Consider the following 14,169-nt stretch of genomic DNA (forward strand, 5'->3'; position numbering starts at 1 on the left):
CGGTTGAGGCCATAAACTTAATATGAAAATGTTTAATGAGGTAATAAATCAGGGCAGGCGAAGGGCCATTTTCCTATTGACCTATGTGCATGGACTTCTATTTGCAAACAATGATGTTGCCCCTGCAGGTCATTAGATATAATGCAGGTTTAAGGCACTTCCACATTGGCTTCACTTATCAGGCCACTTAAATAGATCCCTGTCAGGTGGGTGGGTCAAACAAACCCCGATCTTCATCCATGAGAACGGTGTTCAGGTCCCATTTGTGGCCAATTTGAAGTTATGTACTGAAGTACTTTTATATAAATCTAACCCTGCCCTTTGTTCTTTACCTTTACCACAATGTGACTGGTCATATTTTACTGGATATCGTACAACTTCCCATGCATTACTTTTAGTCACAAGTCATACAAACCCATTCATGAGAATATGTTATCTTGAGTGAGTATAGTTGGTCAAATATATATACAGTGTGTGTGTGTGTGTGTCTGTGCCTGTGTCTGTGTCTGTGTGTGTGTGTGTTCGCTTCATAACTAGTAAGCACAAGGGCCCATGATAATATCATGCACTGGGGCTTCTTATTATTGCCTTACACCACTGAACTAATCAGTTCAGTTGACGAATCCCTGAGATTGAAACTGCAGGAATAAAATGACACATTTGCATGTGTGGACCAAGAGATAACTCACAGGCTGTATTTTTCCTCACAGGTTTACAGATTAGATTCTAAACAGCTTTGTGTTATTATGGTTTGCCTATACTGTATGGTTGCAGCGTGTTACATAGCAGGAAGCAAGCAGAGGGGATTAATCAAGAGAAAAGGCTCCTGTGTCAAGCTGCCACTGTGTGATGAAGCACCTACTGTCAGCCATGTTTGCATATCATAGCCTGTAGCATTGTGAAGGTGGAGCTGACCTTACTGCTATCTCTTGTATAGTGCACTGCCCTCACTTCACATTACGGCAAAGCAGTCACTCACACACAACTCTTCCTCTCTCTCACACACACGTATTTGTGCATGCATGAAGAGAAACACAGCACATAGAGTATTTACACACACACACAGAGAGAGAGAGAGAGAGAGAGAGAGAGAAAGAACAATGGCAGGCCTGAAAAGCTTTCTCACTGCACTATATAGTGGTTGTTAATCTAATCCTCTGTAATCATGGTTCACTTCATATTCCAGTTTATACTGCGCTGTCACATCTCATTAGGAACAATAGTGTTCCTTCATTGATGCTTCTGCACATTCAGATAGGCTCTTCTTTCTCTCTCTTTCACCACCTTTCTACATATTTCTATATTCCTCCTGATTTTTCTCCTGCTTCTCCTCCCATTCCCTCAATTTCTAAGTCTTTTCTTTTCACACTCTGTCTCATCTTTATCCATCTTTTTCTGCCCTCGATTTCACACAAAGTATGCCTTCCCATACTCAACAGCAATCTGCGCTCTAACTAATCTTAATGCCAAGAAACAGCACTTATCCCAGTAAATCATGCTGTACACACTAGTCAGCACATCACACTGACCACATCCACCAGAGGCACCTTCAGGAGACTTGAGGAGCCTTTTGCTTCGCAGTCCTGTGGTGAGGGTAAAAGAAGGTGGACAGGTTGGAGATTTCCAGCACCCGTTTACTGTATTGTTGCCTAACACAGTGTTCCTATCAGGAGAGACGTGGGCGACATTGTGGGAGGTGGTTTTTCTAGCTAGCATCAGGGGGCAGTTGCAGTGTTAGCAGTTTTGGCGTCATGGTAAGTGGAGTGTAGTTATTAATAGAGTTGGGCCCATCCATCTTCCTGTCTAGGAAAAATGCTGGGAGGACCAAGGTGGCGTGGGCTTGTGTTCAGCACTTTCATGGCCGCCCACTCTCCTCCTAGTCATCAAGCTGCTTTTGTTTGTTTGCTCACTTTTTTTTTAGGTTGAAGGGTTCTTTTGGTGCATTTCAGTGTGTATCTGTGTAGGCTGCTGCTGGTGTGTGACTTTGTTGGGGAAAAAGAAATGCCGGGTGTAACAGAGAATGTCAGCGAGGAGATTTGAAGGGCCAGGGCCTCATCTGCAGCTTGCATTGATGCTTTAAACTGGCTGTTAAATAGTTACTGGCATCAACGTGACAGCAGCATCTGATCACAGGGCATAGTCTATGAATTTTTAAATTACGTATATGGCTCATTCTTATCAAAATAAAAAAAGTTTGTGTCATAAATAAACACATCAACTCTTAAGGCAACAACAACTGAAGCCATGACCTACATGGCTTCGACTGTCACTGAGTAATGTAACAATATCAGGAAACTTATGAAAACTCCTGCTTAAACTCTTACCATTATTAATGTAAAGCATACCCAGTTGCCCCTGAAATTCAGTATACTTCAGTCATTAAATTGCAACTGATAACAAAAGGTGCTATAGAAATTAATTTGCTATTGCAAATGTGTTCTAGTCATAAAACAGAAAGAACATTTATTATGTTATTAAATTGATAAATAAAACTATGTTGTGGAAGTGTATATGGCTTTAGACCATTATGATGAGCGTATAAAGTACCTTGAAAATACCAAATTAAGATCTTGAGGAACAACTTACAAGAAGAAAATCTTTTGATATTTTGGAGATTTCTACAACAATTGTACTTTTTTAAGGATTGGATGGTGAGCACTTCTGTACTTAAAACTGCAGAGAACTGCGTTATTATCAAGAAGCAATCCATCTTCTGAATGCTCCAGGTCCCTAGTTTTTTCTAGTAATGGTCTCCTGTCATACCCAATTTATGCAATTCCAAGACTGTTTACAGATCCCAGTAATATATATACAGTAGTTACAGTAGTTCCCCAGACTGCATGGAAATCAGCATAAAGTGGGCATGTCTGAAAAAGAGAAACTCATCCGTAGCCAGAGTCCCATTCCCAACATGTTAGCGTGACGTAGTTGGCACTAATGGTTTCCTTAGGCCGCCTTATTTGTTATGATACCTCTGACATATAATGTATCAGCCAGGCACACCACATTATCAATAGGTTAACTTTGTTTAAAGGACAAAGGAAACATAGAAGAGAATAGAGTCCTGAACTCCACAAGCTGTCACAATACCTGCCCAATGGCTGAAAATATCTTGCTGCAAACGTCTGTGGTATGATACATACAAAGGCATAGAAAAGGTCAGAGAGTAGAGTATGATGCTGACAATGTGATAAGGGATAAGGGGAAGTACCTGAACCTATTATTGTCTGAGAACAAGGGATAACACCTGGATAAAAGCCTGCAGTGTAGAAATATCTCAAGATTCAAGTTGCCAGACTGGCTCACTAGACCACCCCGACCCTCCCCAACTGCTGCACACCTGAGCAGTGGAATGATGTCACCTCCCATCGCAGTGATGGCTGTATGGCTGCCAGACGCAGAGACAGAAGCATATGTTGCTGATACGGCTGTTCCAAATGTGCAAGGAGTCCAGGGTTAGGTACCAACACCAGATGGTTCATCTAAATCTGTAGTGAGCAAGGGGGGAAAAGAGGAAAAAACAAGCACTCCTACCCTCTGCCACCCACCAGCGTCAGGCCAAGGGTCCAAATGTTCCATTTTGGAAATAACTACTGGCCCATTTGCAAGTTTCAGAGAGTGGTTAAAAAAGGAAAATAAACACGGCCCTTTGCATATAATCGCAACCATCTCTGAGGGACTGTGTGGCGGGCATGGCTCTGAGATCCTGTGCAGCTTTGCCACATTATCAAAGGGACATTTCATTTGAACACCACCTCTCTCAGTAAGCAGAACCAAAACAGACTTTTGCAATCATTTACTCTGGGTCCATCTGGGTCCGTACATGCTGCAACTTTGTTAAAAAAAAGGTCAAATGTTGAAGTCTTTTCTTTTTGAAATAATGCATTCTCTGAAGGTTCTAACCTGGTCGAGCCAATTTGGCCTGATTTAATTAGAGAGCACAGGAAGTTGTCTGAGACAGCGACCGGGGAGTGACCGGCCTCCCTGTTATCTCCTAGGCTTCTTAATTCTTCTGCCACAGGGATGGCTGCTGTCCCATGTAGTACAGGAGCTAAATGTTCATATAGTTAGTATAGTTAAATAACTGTTTTTTGTCGTTCTTAAGGACAAATAGACACGGATACCTTTTACATCAGAGATTCTGATGAAAAATCCTGAAATACTGCTTTTATTTCAGGATTTTATAATGTTCAAATTATATAATTTACCCTCCAACTCCACTCTTCGTTGTATAAATACACCAGTAGTTTAGCAGCACATTAGGCTAAAACTAGAGCACAACATTACAATTATTTAATTGAATTCATTTTTCATTGACATTAATTGCTCTGTACATTAGTCATTAGCAATTATGTAGAATATTTAGACAAAGTGGCACTTACACTTTCCATATCCAGGTCATTTGTTTTTGATAATATGATAATATGTTGATTAAATGGTAATTATCACACAGAAATTCCTACACAACCCATAGCTTAGTTAACCCGTATCCTCACGCTCACCTTCTCACAGCAGACTGTTGGCAGAGTGGTTAATATTCACAGACATGAGACGTTTAAGATTGCTTTTCTAGCTAATAAGGGAGAGGGATCAAGTACCGGAGCAAAAACCTATTAGTGGAGACCAGCTTGACTGAGTTGCAAGTAGATCTTTTTTTTTCTTTGCCTCTGTATTAAGAGACAATTTCTCTGGGTAGGAACAACATTAATTCTAACCCACATTTTACCCCAAAGACATATTGTACTTCTATATTGGTGACATTGGTTTAAAGTTATCAAAGTTATCTTTTGAATAAAAATATATCTTTGTTAGGAAAGTTTTGATTTGATCCACCTGGGCTTGAAGATAGAGTTTTACTGCATCCTATTTGTTGCTTTTAAAATTGCTATAATAATAATAATAATAATAATAATAATAATAAAAAATAATAATAATGATAATAATAATAATAATCCACAGATGATGTTTACACCTTGTTATTATATAGCTCATGTTAATTTAGCTCTGTTCACTTATATTTGAACTCTCAATCACATTATAAGTCCTGTTTGCTGCATCTTAAATTAACCTCATAATGGCTTCTCTTTCAGATCACTCACTCCCTTCTGTCACTTTAGCACTTTATAGTAACAGTATACTGATCTAGGCTGTCTCTGATTGGCTGCATGCTTTTGAATGGACACATGTGGTATACACACACAGAATACAGAAGACACCCATGCGAGCACTCACACACACTGACCTTCCTGTCCCCTTGTAACATACAAATGAGTCTTTCCCCAGCGTTCCCACAGGACTGTGGGCTGAAGCTGAACACCAGTTGCCCTTGTTCATTGTGTTGCACATGAGGAGCTGCTCATAGTGAAGTTAGGCCTCTGGCTGCAGGTTACATATAAGTTAAATTACGTCTTTTTTGTACTTTGTTTGTAAGATCAAATGTGACACTTTTCAGCATAAGGTTTGAAACTATTTTGATCCTTAGAGTAGCAAAAGCCAGACACCCAGACCAAAAGAGTCACGATGTGTCTACATTTTTTCTTTGTTACTTTGTGATTATTTGTGTCTTTTTCAGTTCTTTTTTGCATCACTTGGTGGTTGTTATCTTCCACTTTTGCGCCTGTTGTGGCACCAACCAGATTCCAAGGGGTTCACCCCCCGGCCACTTCTCTTGCCCCATCTCTTTAGGGTGTTGTAAATGTGCCTTGGGTGCTTTCCAGTTTATTGTTTGAAATGTCTATTAGCCTGTGTAAACTGTAGTTTACACAGGCAGGATCAGATTGTAAACTCTGGGTCCATTTTAACAATACCTACAATAAGCCATTACTAACATTTTATCACTTTTATTTAACCAGCTGCATTGCCACTGTAGCTGCTATAGTGTTACTAACATGACTTGGAATGAAATTAATTAGCTTTTGTGTAACCATTACATAAACAAATGAACAATTTAAATAAATAATACGCTTGTTTGACAATACTGTTGATTTAGGAAGGTAAATACTCCACTTGTCATATTTCTTTTTAGCTACGGCCACAGTGAACTCTATCTGTGAGCACAAGTCAGTACATGAGAGATTTATATGTTGATTCCAGGGTCAGTCATTTATTCCTTTGGTTCTGTTTCCTCTGAGAGTGCTGCAGGAGTTTTGGGGCTTGCCTCTTCCCTGCTGATGTGTTGTGATCAGTGGTGCACAGGCATTGGTAATGGGGAACCTTTCAAATGTAAAATTAATTACCTGCAATCTGACAGCATCAGGGAAACTCAGCATGTATTTTATGCTTAGTTGGTACTCCCCCTTTTTCCACGCTCGCTTTAGCATGAAGCTCTGTGTATATGTGTGTGTGTGTGTGTGTGTGTGTGTGGGTTGTTAAAATGTGGAGCCTGATGGAAACACATTTGTTTCCAGGGTAGGATAGGATGCTGCCTGTCTGCTGTCTGCTTTGTCAGGTGACTCTGAATTTGCCATCAGCAGACTGTGATTTCACTTGAAAGGACTCTCGTAATCCTTCCTTCAGAAGGAAGAGGGTCTTCTCGCACCTGTCCTTCCTCTCTCCTCCTGTTAAAAACAAATAACACGAGCACTGAAGTGGTTCTTGATAGCATGTTGTTTGGCTGTATACATACAATGATTTTACATGGAAAAACTCCGGGCTGTGTGCCTTGAAGCCACTGCTGGGAGCGCTGGCTGTAGGAGGTTTGGGTTTGGCAATAACACGAATATGCAAGGATGGTGTGTTTACTGCCAGTCAGTTAAAACAAAAACTGAAGGGCAATAATCTATACCCACAATCATGATGTTTTTTCTATGTTTTTAGTATTTATTATTATTTTTGTATCATTATTCTTTTTGATTGTGCCACTCACGTGTGCAGAAAATAATTTGTTTCTGTTTAATAATTTAATTTAATTTAGTAATTAAACTGAATCAGGTAAATTAAGTAAAAATAATAATTTAATAATTCAATTGAGTAACCGAGGGTCAATGTGCAGTGCAAAAAAAATGCCTTAAATTAGAAACATATTTGTTTTCTTGCATACAGTAAATTGCAACTTTCCCTGAGGATAATCCATGTTTTTATATTTCTTCTGATATGCCTTATAAGATTTATTGTTATGTTTACTTTTGAGTGACTTTCTGACCTCTAGTGGTCAGAAATTAGCAGGTGCAGCTTTAACCATGTTGATGCTAAGCAGGATTCTGTTTTTTAGTGCTAATATACAAAACGATTCTGCTAAGCCGACTGCTACTGTACCTGTGAACTCTTTTTCTTGTTTAACTAAACTTAACTGATTCGATGAATTCAATGAACTTGAATAAACACAATGCAATATCTTGTTATCTCTCTCTCTATCTCTTTCTCGCTGTGCACCTCAGTAAGGGTGTTAATGAGTTTCATCCACTGGGGTCACATTTTTTCACAGCCAAACAACATAGAAAGTGTCACTGAACTTCTACACTCACAGTCGCACCTCTCATCCCAGGAATAGTTGTCACCACCAGTTTCAAAGCACCCCAGGTGATTAGCCAATAATAGAGTCAAAGAAAAACTTCATGAGTTAAAAATAATTTTCGTTTTTATCTCAAATTATTCATACCAAGAAATTCATTACCCCCGACTGAATGTTAGTTTGCAAGAAACTGAATATATTTCTTAGTGGTTGAGACAAAACAGAGGGATCAATTCATCTGCTTATTATGACTCACCAAAGGACTGCAGCAATACAAGCTGTACAGTGTGCTTTCTCCAACCAACATTTTGGTTGCTAAGCCCACGGATAACTGTTTTTTTTAAACGTTAACAAGGTAAAACATTTTTAGTAAATGCTCTACTCTGTTGAACAAAAGTAAAATGCCAAATAATGATTTAAGATAAAATCTAAATTATTTCCATAACTTACACAGTGCATAGCACTGATGCGCCAGTTCCAACATACAATATTAACTTTATATTGACCTTTTTTGTACTGTGCACTACAGCTTGATGAAAATAATAAGGAATCCTGTGTTTAAATCTGGCCACTTGGGGCTTTTTTCTGTATGAAGCATGTTTTTCCCAGTGTCTTGGTGGGTTTTCTCCAGGTGCTTAGTGAAATTCACTATAAATTGAAATATATTGACCTGTTATTACTAGTGCAACTCTTGTACAAAGTTGATACAAAATCAATAATTAAAAAATATTCCCCATCTTAAATAGGCATCAAATTGCCAATATTTGACTCATCTAACCCACTGAAAGTGCTGATCTCTGCTGGTAGAAAATAGTAAAAAACATAATGTTTTCCAATAAGTAAAAATTAGAATTGAATTTAAACACACTATTTGAGTAAAGTGACTTATTCTATATAGCTGTCTATTGGAGTAAGGATGAATGAATGTTTAAGCAATACAACCAGTTGAGAAACTGCGATGGAGTACTTTATCTGATGAGACCATCAGGTGCTCTGAGTCTGACAGTCCCAGTGTTTGGTGGCTCACTCAACATGCTGGTATCGATTACTTTCCCTGATTTAATCTCCCTCCTCTGTTTCCCTGTCCAGCTCCACTCAATCTCACCGGCAGTGGGGAACAGTGACAGCTATATCTACCTGCTCAACACACACTGATGTAGAGAGAGAAGCAGTGGACAAAGAGATAAAGACAGAGACAGAGCAAATGAAAAAAGTCCATTTTGTGTCCAGAAAATCTTGTTGTAGAACTAAAATGACTATTAAAAAAAAAAAAAAAAAAAAAAGATAAATGTGATAAGTGTCAATGTGAAAATCCATGAATCCAAAGAGAGTTTGAACGCTAGCAGTTTGAGAGGTGACCTTGTCCACTGTGTGTGCTTGTCTACTAGTGACTTGGGCCAGGTGGTTCTGTCAGGCCATCAGGGCTGAGCGGGTCAGAGAAACAACATTTGCTTCTCTTCTGTTGCTTTAATAAGACTCATTAATATACTGCATGTGTCACCAGCAGCGTCTGACTGCGTCCCCTCTGGGCTGGGCTAGTTTTGGCATGACATGAAGTAAGGACACACACATTCACTGAATTTAGCCTATTTGTCTAACGTATCAAAGCTCAGACTTCGCACTGCCTGTGAACTCACATCCCTTATTCATCAGTGTGTGTGTGTGTGTGTGTGTGTGTGTGTATGTATGTGTGTGTGTGTGTGTGTGTGTGTGTGTGATGCTCTGGCTTATGCGGTGCAGTTAGCCTTTAAAAAGGCATGTTATCAATGCTGTGCAGAATGTAACACACAGGTCTATGCCTTGTTGACTCATTATATCCTCAGGTGAGAGATTTGATCTTGGTCAAGATGATGCTTTCCAATGTGTTCTGAACAAGTGAGAGGCTGGTTACTACATGATGTGCCTGAAGGGACACTATTTTTTTCTTTTATGCAGAGGCAGACGGACATCTTGAATGCCTTTTCGAAGTCTATGTGGACTTTAAGAGTATGCTGTATGATGAGATATACTTTTTTGTTGAATTACTGGAGGTTTATTGGATCAAGCCCCATTGGTAGTAGTGAAATCACAGAAATAGAATAAAAGTACAAGGACGTTCCCATTAAAATCAACATAGCAGGATGTCAAAGCACTAGCCATTTTTATATTTTCTTTTCCCATTGCAAAGAACTGCTATCATTGTATCATTTGTAGTGGCTAACTTCCCTACAAACCTTGGTATAAACATGTTTGCACGCTTTCATGCTACACTGGTTACAGAAAATGAGCCGACTGGCGGGCTGGTGGCCAGTGGCAGTCCCTAATCTCATTCTCATTAGGTGGCTACCTCACTGGGAGGAGAGCGGATCTGGAGACCAACAAGCTAGCTAGCTAACCAGCTGTCTGTCTCCAAACTTGTCCAAACACTTTGTGGCCCCATTGATGTGTGTTTAGGACCACAGCAAACAGTAGTCAGTTTCAAGAGCTGAACGGCTTAAAAAACACATCTAATTGCAAATATTTTGACATCACAATTGTATTATCGGTATTGGAGAAATAACTATTTCTCTACCAAGCAAAGCTTTTTCTTAAGCCTGCCAGGATCATCTCCACAGCACCACGGATACTATTTCAACACATAGTTAGCCTACGCGTAGCCATAACACATAGCCTTTGTCAAATATAACACATAGCCTTTGTCAAATATAGCCATTGCCATATAATTCTAATTAGATATTCAGCCCTGTCAGTATCCATTCTACTTTTATTCTATTTCTATAACTTTTTATGACATACCTTCTACACCAAGTTTTTAAAGCAATAGTTTGACATTTTACTCAGCCTATATGAGAAGATTGATACCCCACTCATTCTGCCAGTGGGCCATTAGCTTAGCATAAATACCAGAAAGATGGGGAAACACCTAGCCTGGCTCTCTCTGAAGCTAGAAAGAAAGATAATTCTGCCTACCATCATCTCCAAAACCCATGTATTAACATAGCCTATCCACTGGACTATATGGGCTAGGAGACATAACAGTAACATCCTGCCATCTTGTTGTCACTGTGAGGTTGCTTGGCAATCAGCAGAGTCTCCAACAAGTCACTGCTTGTAGCCAAAAAAATAAAGGGTGATTTGATGTATCTTAAATCATAGCTATTTCCCTATTTTGGGGTTGTGGAGGGAAAAAGTAAAATTAACCCAAATGTTGTCTTTGACCATGTTTTCAATGGTGTTTTTTGTGATTGGCACGACATGACTCCTGAAGCCATTAAAGCCTGAGGAGACGGTAACCTTATAAAGTTTGTGAGAAGAGTATTTTACTTTTACCACTTCTTTTTACTACTCCCACTCAAGGAGCTTTATTGTTCTGGTAATTTTTGTCTTGTTTTTTTCTTCCCTGCAGCAGTTGAATGAAGCGTGAAATCATTTGATATAAGATGCACTTTGATGGACTATCTAATCATATGGTGGAAGTTTGCTAAACCATAACCTCTGGAAATGGAGATTGTTTGAACCAGTGAAATGTTTGGAGATTTTCTGTCTTCTTTTGTTTTTTCTCCTCCCAAAATGGTCTTCTATTCTCACAGTATATTATATATTGAATATGATAAAAAAGGGTTTGGTCAAATGAGACTTTTTTGTATGCTGTGCGCTGTAAGGGTAGCCACAAATCCATAAAGGTGAGAGAAGGTTATTACTGGAGGTTGACTGGTGCAAATCCCCAGAGTCTCATGGACGATGTGGGTGGAGAAGGTGAATGAGTAAGTCTCCTCACCTTTAACTACTGTCAAGGTGGCCTTCAGCAAGGCACCGAGTTCCAACTGCTCTGGAGGAAAACATCAGTAGCAGTCAGTGAATATTTGAATGGGGAGCAGAGCTGAAGGATATTATTCACTCAGTTACTATTCTCTGAAATGATTATGTCTTCCATTTATTGAATTTGTTTAAGTAAATATGCCCTTAAAATGTTGCCTTCAATTATTATTTTGTTGATTTCTCATTGTCAGATTATTTTTGGTTGATCAAGAGCATCTTCTTTATTTTCACAACTGCCTCACGTCTTACCAGCTGATTTTTCTCTTTTTTTGTGGCATACATGCCTTGGGGAGAATCAGGGATGTAATGTAGCAGCTTGTGTTTGCCTAATTTGTGGTTCCTTTAAGTTTGGGGACATATGCTGTGTGGTGTGGTTAGCATGCATGAGAAATTATCTGTTGTAGATGTATTGTTGCAATGGTACTTAAGGCTATGTGACTGGACCTTTAGTCAAAAGGACTGTGTGGTCAGTAGGTCCTGGAGTCTAGAGTTTACATGTTGTTTTTCTTGATTATTAACACACTGCTGTTAACATATACATAAACATATACACTAAATTAATATAAACACATCCACTGATTTTATATTTCTTTATATACAGTATATATATGCTGGTATGTAGGCTGGTTCTCAGGATGGCATGATACCTGGCATCCTCAGAGTCTCGCCAAGACTCTGGTGGAGCAGATTCTGCACCATCTGGAGCTTGCACATTTGTGCCACCCCACCCAAAGCCAAGAAGATGATTGCTATCAGCATGATTACGCCCTTATTAGATTAGCTGTGCATTGTTTACAGGCTTATGGCTCAGCCCATGCCAGCCTTGATCGCATACTTTCCTCTCAAAAACCAATGGGAGGGTGGAGTGATCAACTCAGCAGCCGCTTAAAACATCTCCCTTATTGCTACATTAATGTGTTACTCAGTGATATCCTATGTCATCAGAAATGCCTGTTACAGTATCAGTAAACAGGTTAGAGATTCAACACTGACTGCTGATCATGTTGTGGATTTTGTGTGGAAATTCAACAGTTACTTGTTAATTAAGCAGCCAAAGAGCAACACACGTGACTGTGGTCTGTCCCATTCTCGTGAATGCCATATCACGCCGAGAGGTAATTTATTCATATTTTGCACAAACGTACACTTTGACTCAAGGACAAACCGATTACATTTTGGTGGTCAAAGATAAATGGTCACTATGATCTCACAAAACGTGTTTGTGGCCATAACTGAAGAATTCATACGCTTATTTTGACACAATCTCACACAAAGGCATTTGACATTTTTTGCATAATTTTAAGGTCAAAGGCCAACCTCCTGTGGCATCATGTTGTCATGAAAAACATTTTCTGGACATTAATCAACACTAAATACTAAATGCTGACACTAACTGAAACTGAATGATCATAGATCTTCTTTGCTGCTGGGAACTTGTGTGTAAAGCATACAAGTATCATAATTTATAGCGTCTTTGCAGCAACATCCATACTTAAAGCGTTCTTTGTGTGTACTCTCATGGTGAGGGCGTACAACAGCAAGGTGGTAATTCTAGTGATGGATTAACTTGTTTCATTCCAGTGCTCTTGTAGTTAATGTTTGATGTTCAAATGCAGGTTTATCCAGATTCTCCCGTAATGAGTGCAGCATAATCAGTTTTAAAGCCACAGTGAATCGGAGCCATTTTGCCACCGTTGCAGCTCATATTAGCGCCACGCCAAGGAATGAAGACATGATCAGAGGAGAGAAATGCTCTGCCAATGTCTGTCTCCTCCATGCCAGTGCATGGGGAGAAGGGAAAGGTAGTGGGCAGAGCCAACTTTCCACTCCAGCTGGAGAGCTGGTGAGAGGCATTGTTTCTCTCATCTCCTACTGTCAGCCCTTGTAGTAGCTGGTCTGTAAGACTAGCCACTATTTCAAAATAGCATTGAGTCATCTTGCCAGACACTTTAATGGCCTAAATGCTGGGCTCCTACAGTACCTGGCAAAACAATGCTTTTGTCTTTTCTTATCAGAAAAATGTTCAATGGTTGGTGTTTGATTGAAAAGACTAATTCCATCATTAAACAATTCTCGCACTGACAAGTAGATGTGGATTTAAATATTTATGTCTCACACTTTTACTTGTGTTCTGGGCCACTGATTGTGCCGAACGGAAAATCATTCCCTCTAAGCAGCATCTTCTACAGTGACTCCCTTCATTGCCATGTAAAAAGGAGTCCATCGGTATTCCAGTCACACTTATGGCTGCACTAGTTCACAGAGCTTCACTGTCCCTTTCTCTGTCAATGCTGTCTCTGACCACACTTCCTTTCCCTTTGCCCTGGCCATCAGCACCAAACTTTGCTTGGATTAAACAGACATCACCTTTCATAAATGTAAACTACCACCCTCTGTTGGCCATGTCAGGGAGTTCAAACATCAAGATGAAACCACTAAGATGCTTTATAGCATTGCACTCTGAAAGGGAATCAACGCAGTCATAAATTCATCCAACAATATCAGTTTAAACATGCTTTTTTTTTGCATGTCAGTATGTAACTCAGTCATTTTCTTTTGCCTTGGTTATACATTGACTTGAAATATTTCAATTGGTGGCTATAAATATTAATTATTTTTTTAATCTGTAGTTTGACATGTAGTATCTTTTTTATTATTTGTGTATTAAAGGGTCTAGAAATGCAATGGAATAACCCAAAAAGATACATATCTATTCAATATTAAAAACAACCTACCTCATGTCTGTGTGTATTCTGCAGGTCCAACTGGCTGAAGCCCTGCTGTGGCCGTCGCGTGGCCCTGTGGCAGGTCTGTCTGCTCAGCGCTGGCTTCAACTGTATCCTGGTGGCCTGTGTCATCCTGGTGGTGCTCTTCCTGTCGTTGGAGCTTCTCATAGACACCAAACTCTTACAATGTAAGTA

The 14,169-nt window shown here is 39.5% G+C and overlaps 1 protein-coding gene across 2 annotated transcripts in view; it reads left to right on the forward strand.

The window, feature by feature from the left end:
* The window catches only part of LOC131992218 (transmembrane protein 266-like), a 58,949-nt gene that overhangs the window by 26,106 nt on the left and 18,674 nt on the right, over positions 1 to 14,169 (forward strand). For both annotated transcript variants that reach the window (XM_059357707.1, XM_059357712.1), the window contains exon 4: positions 14,008 to 14,162. In XM_059357707.1, coding sequence (XP_059213690.1) covers positions 14,008 to 14,162 — 155 coding nt within the window. The remainder of the gene's footprint in view (positions 1 to 14,007; positions 14,163 to 14,169) is intronic.

The sequence above is a fragment of the Centropristis striata genome, chromosome 2 (genome assembly GCF_030273125.1).
Source record: "Centropristis striata isolate RG_2023a ecotype Rhode Island chromosome 2, C.striata_1.0, whole genome shotgun sequence".
Lineage (NCBI taxonomy): Eukaryota > Metazoa > Chordata > Actinopteri > Perciformes > Serranidae > Centropristis > Centropristis striata.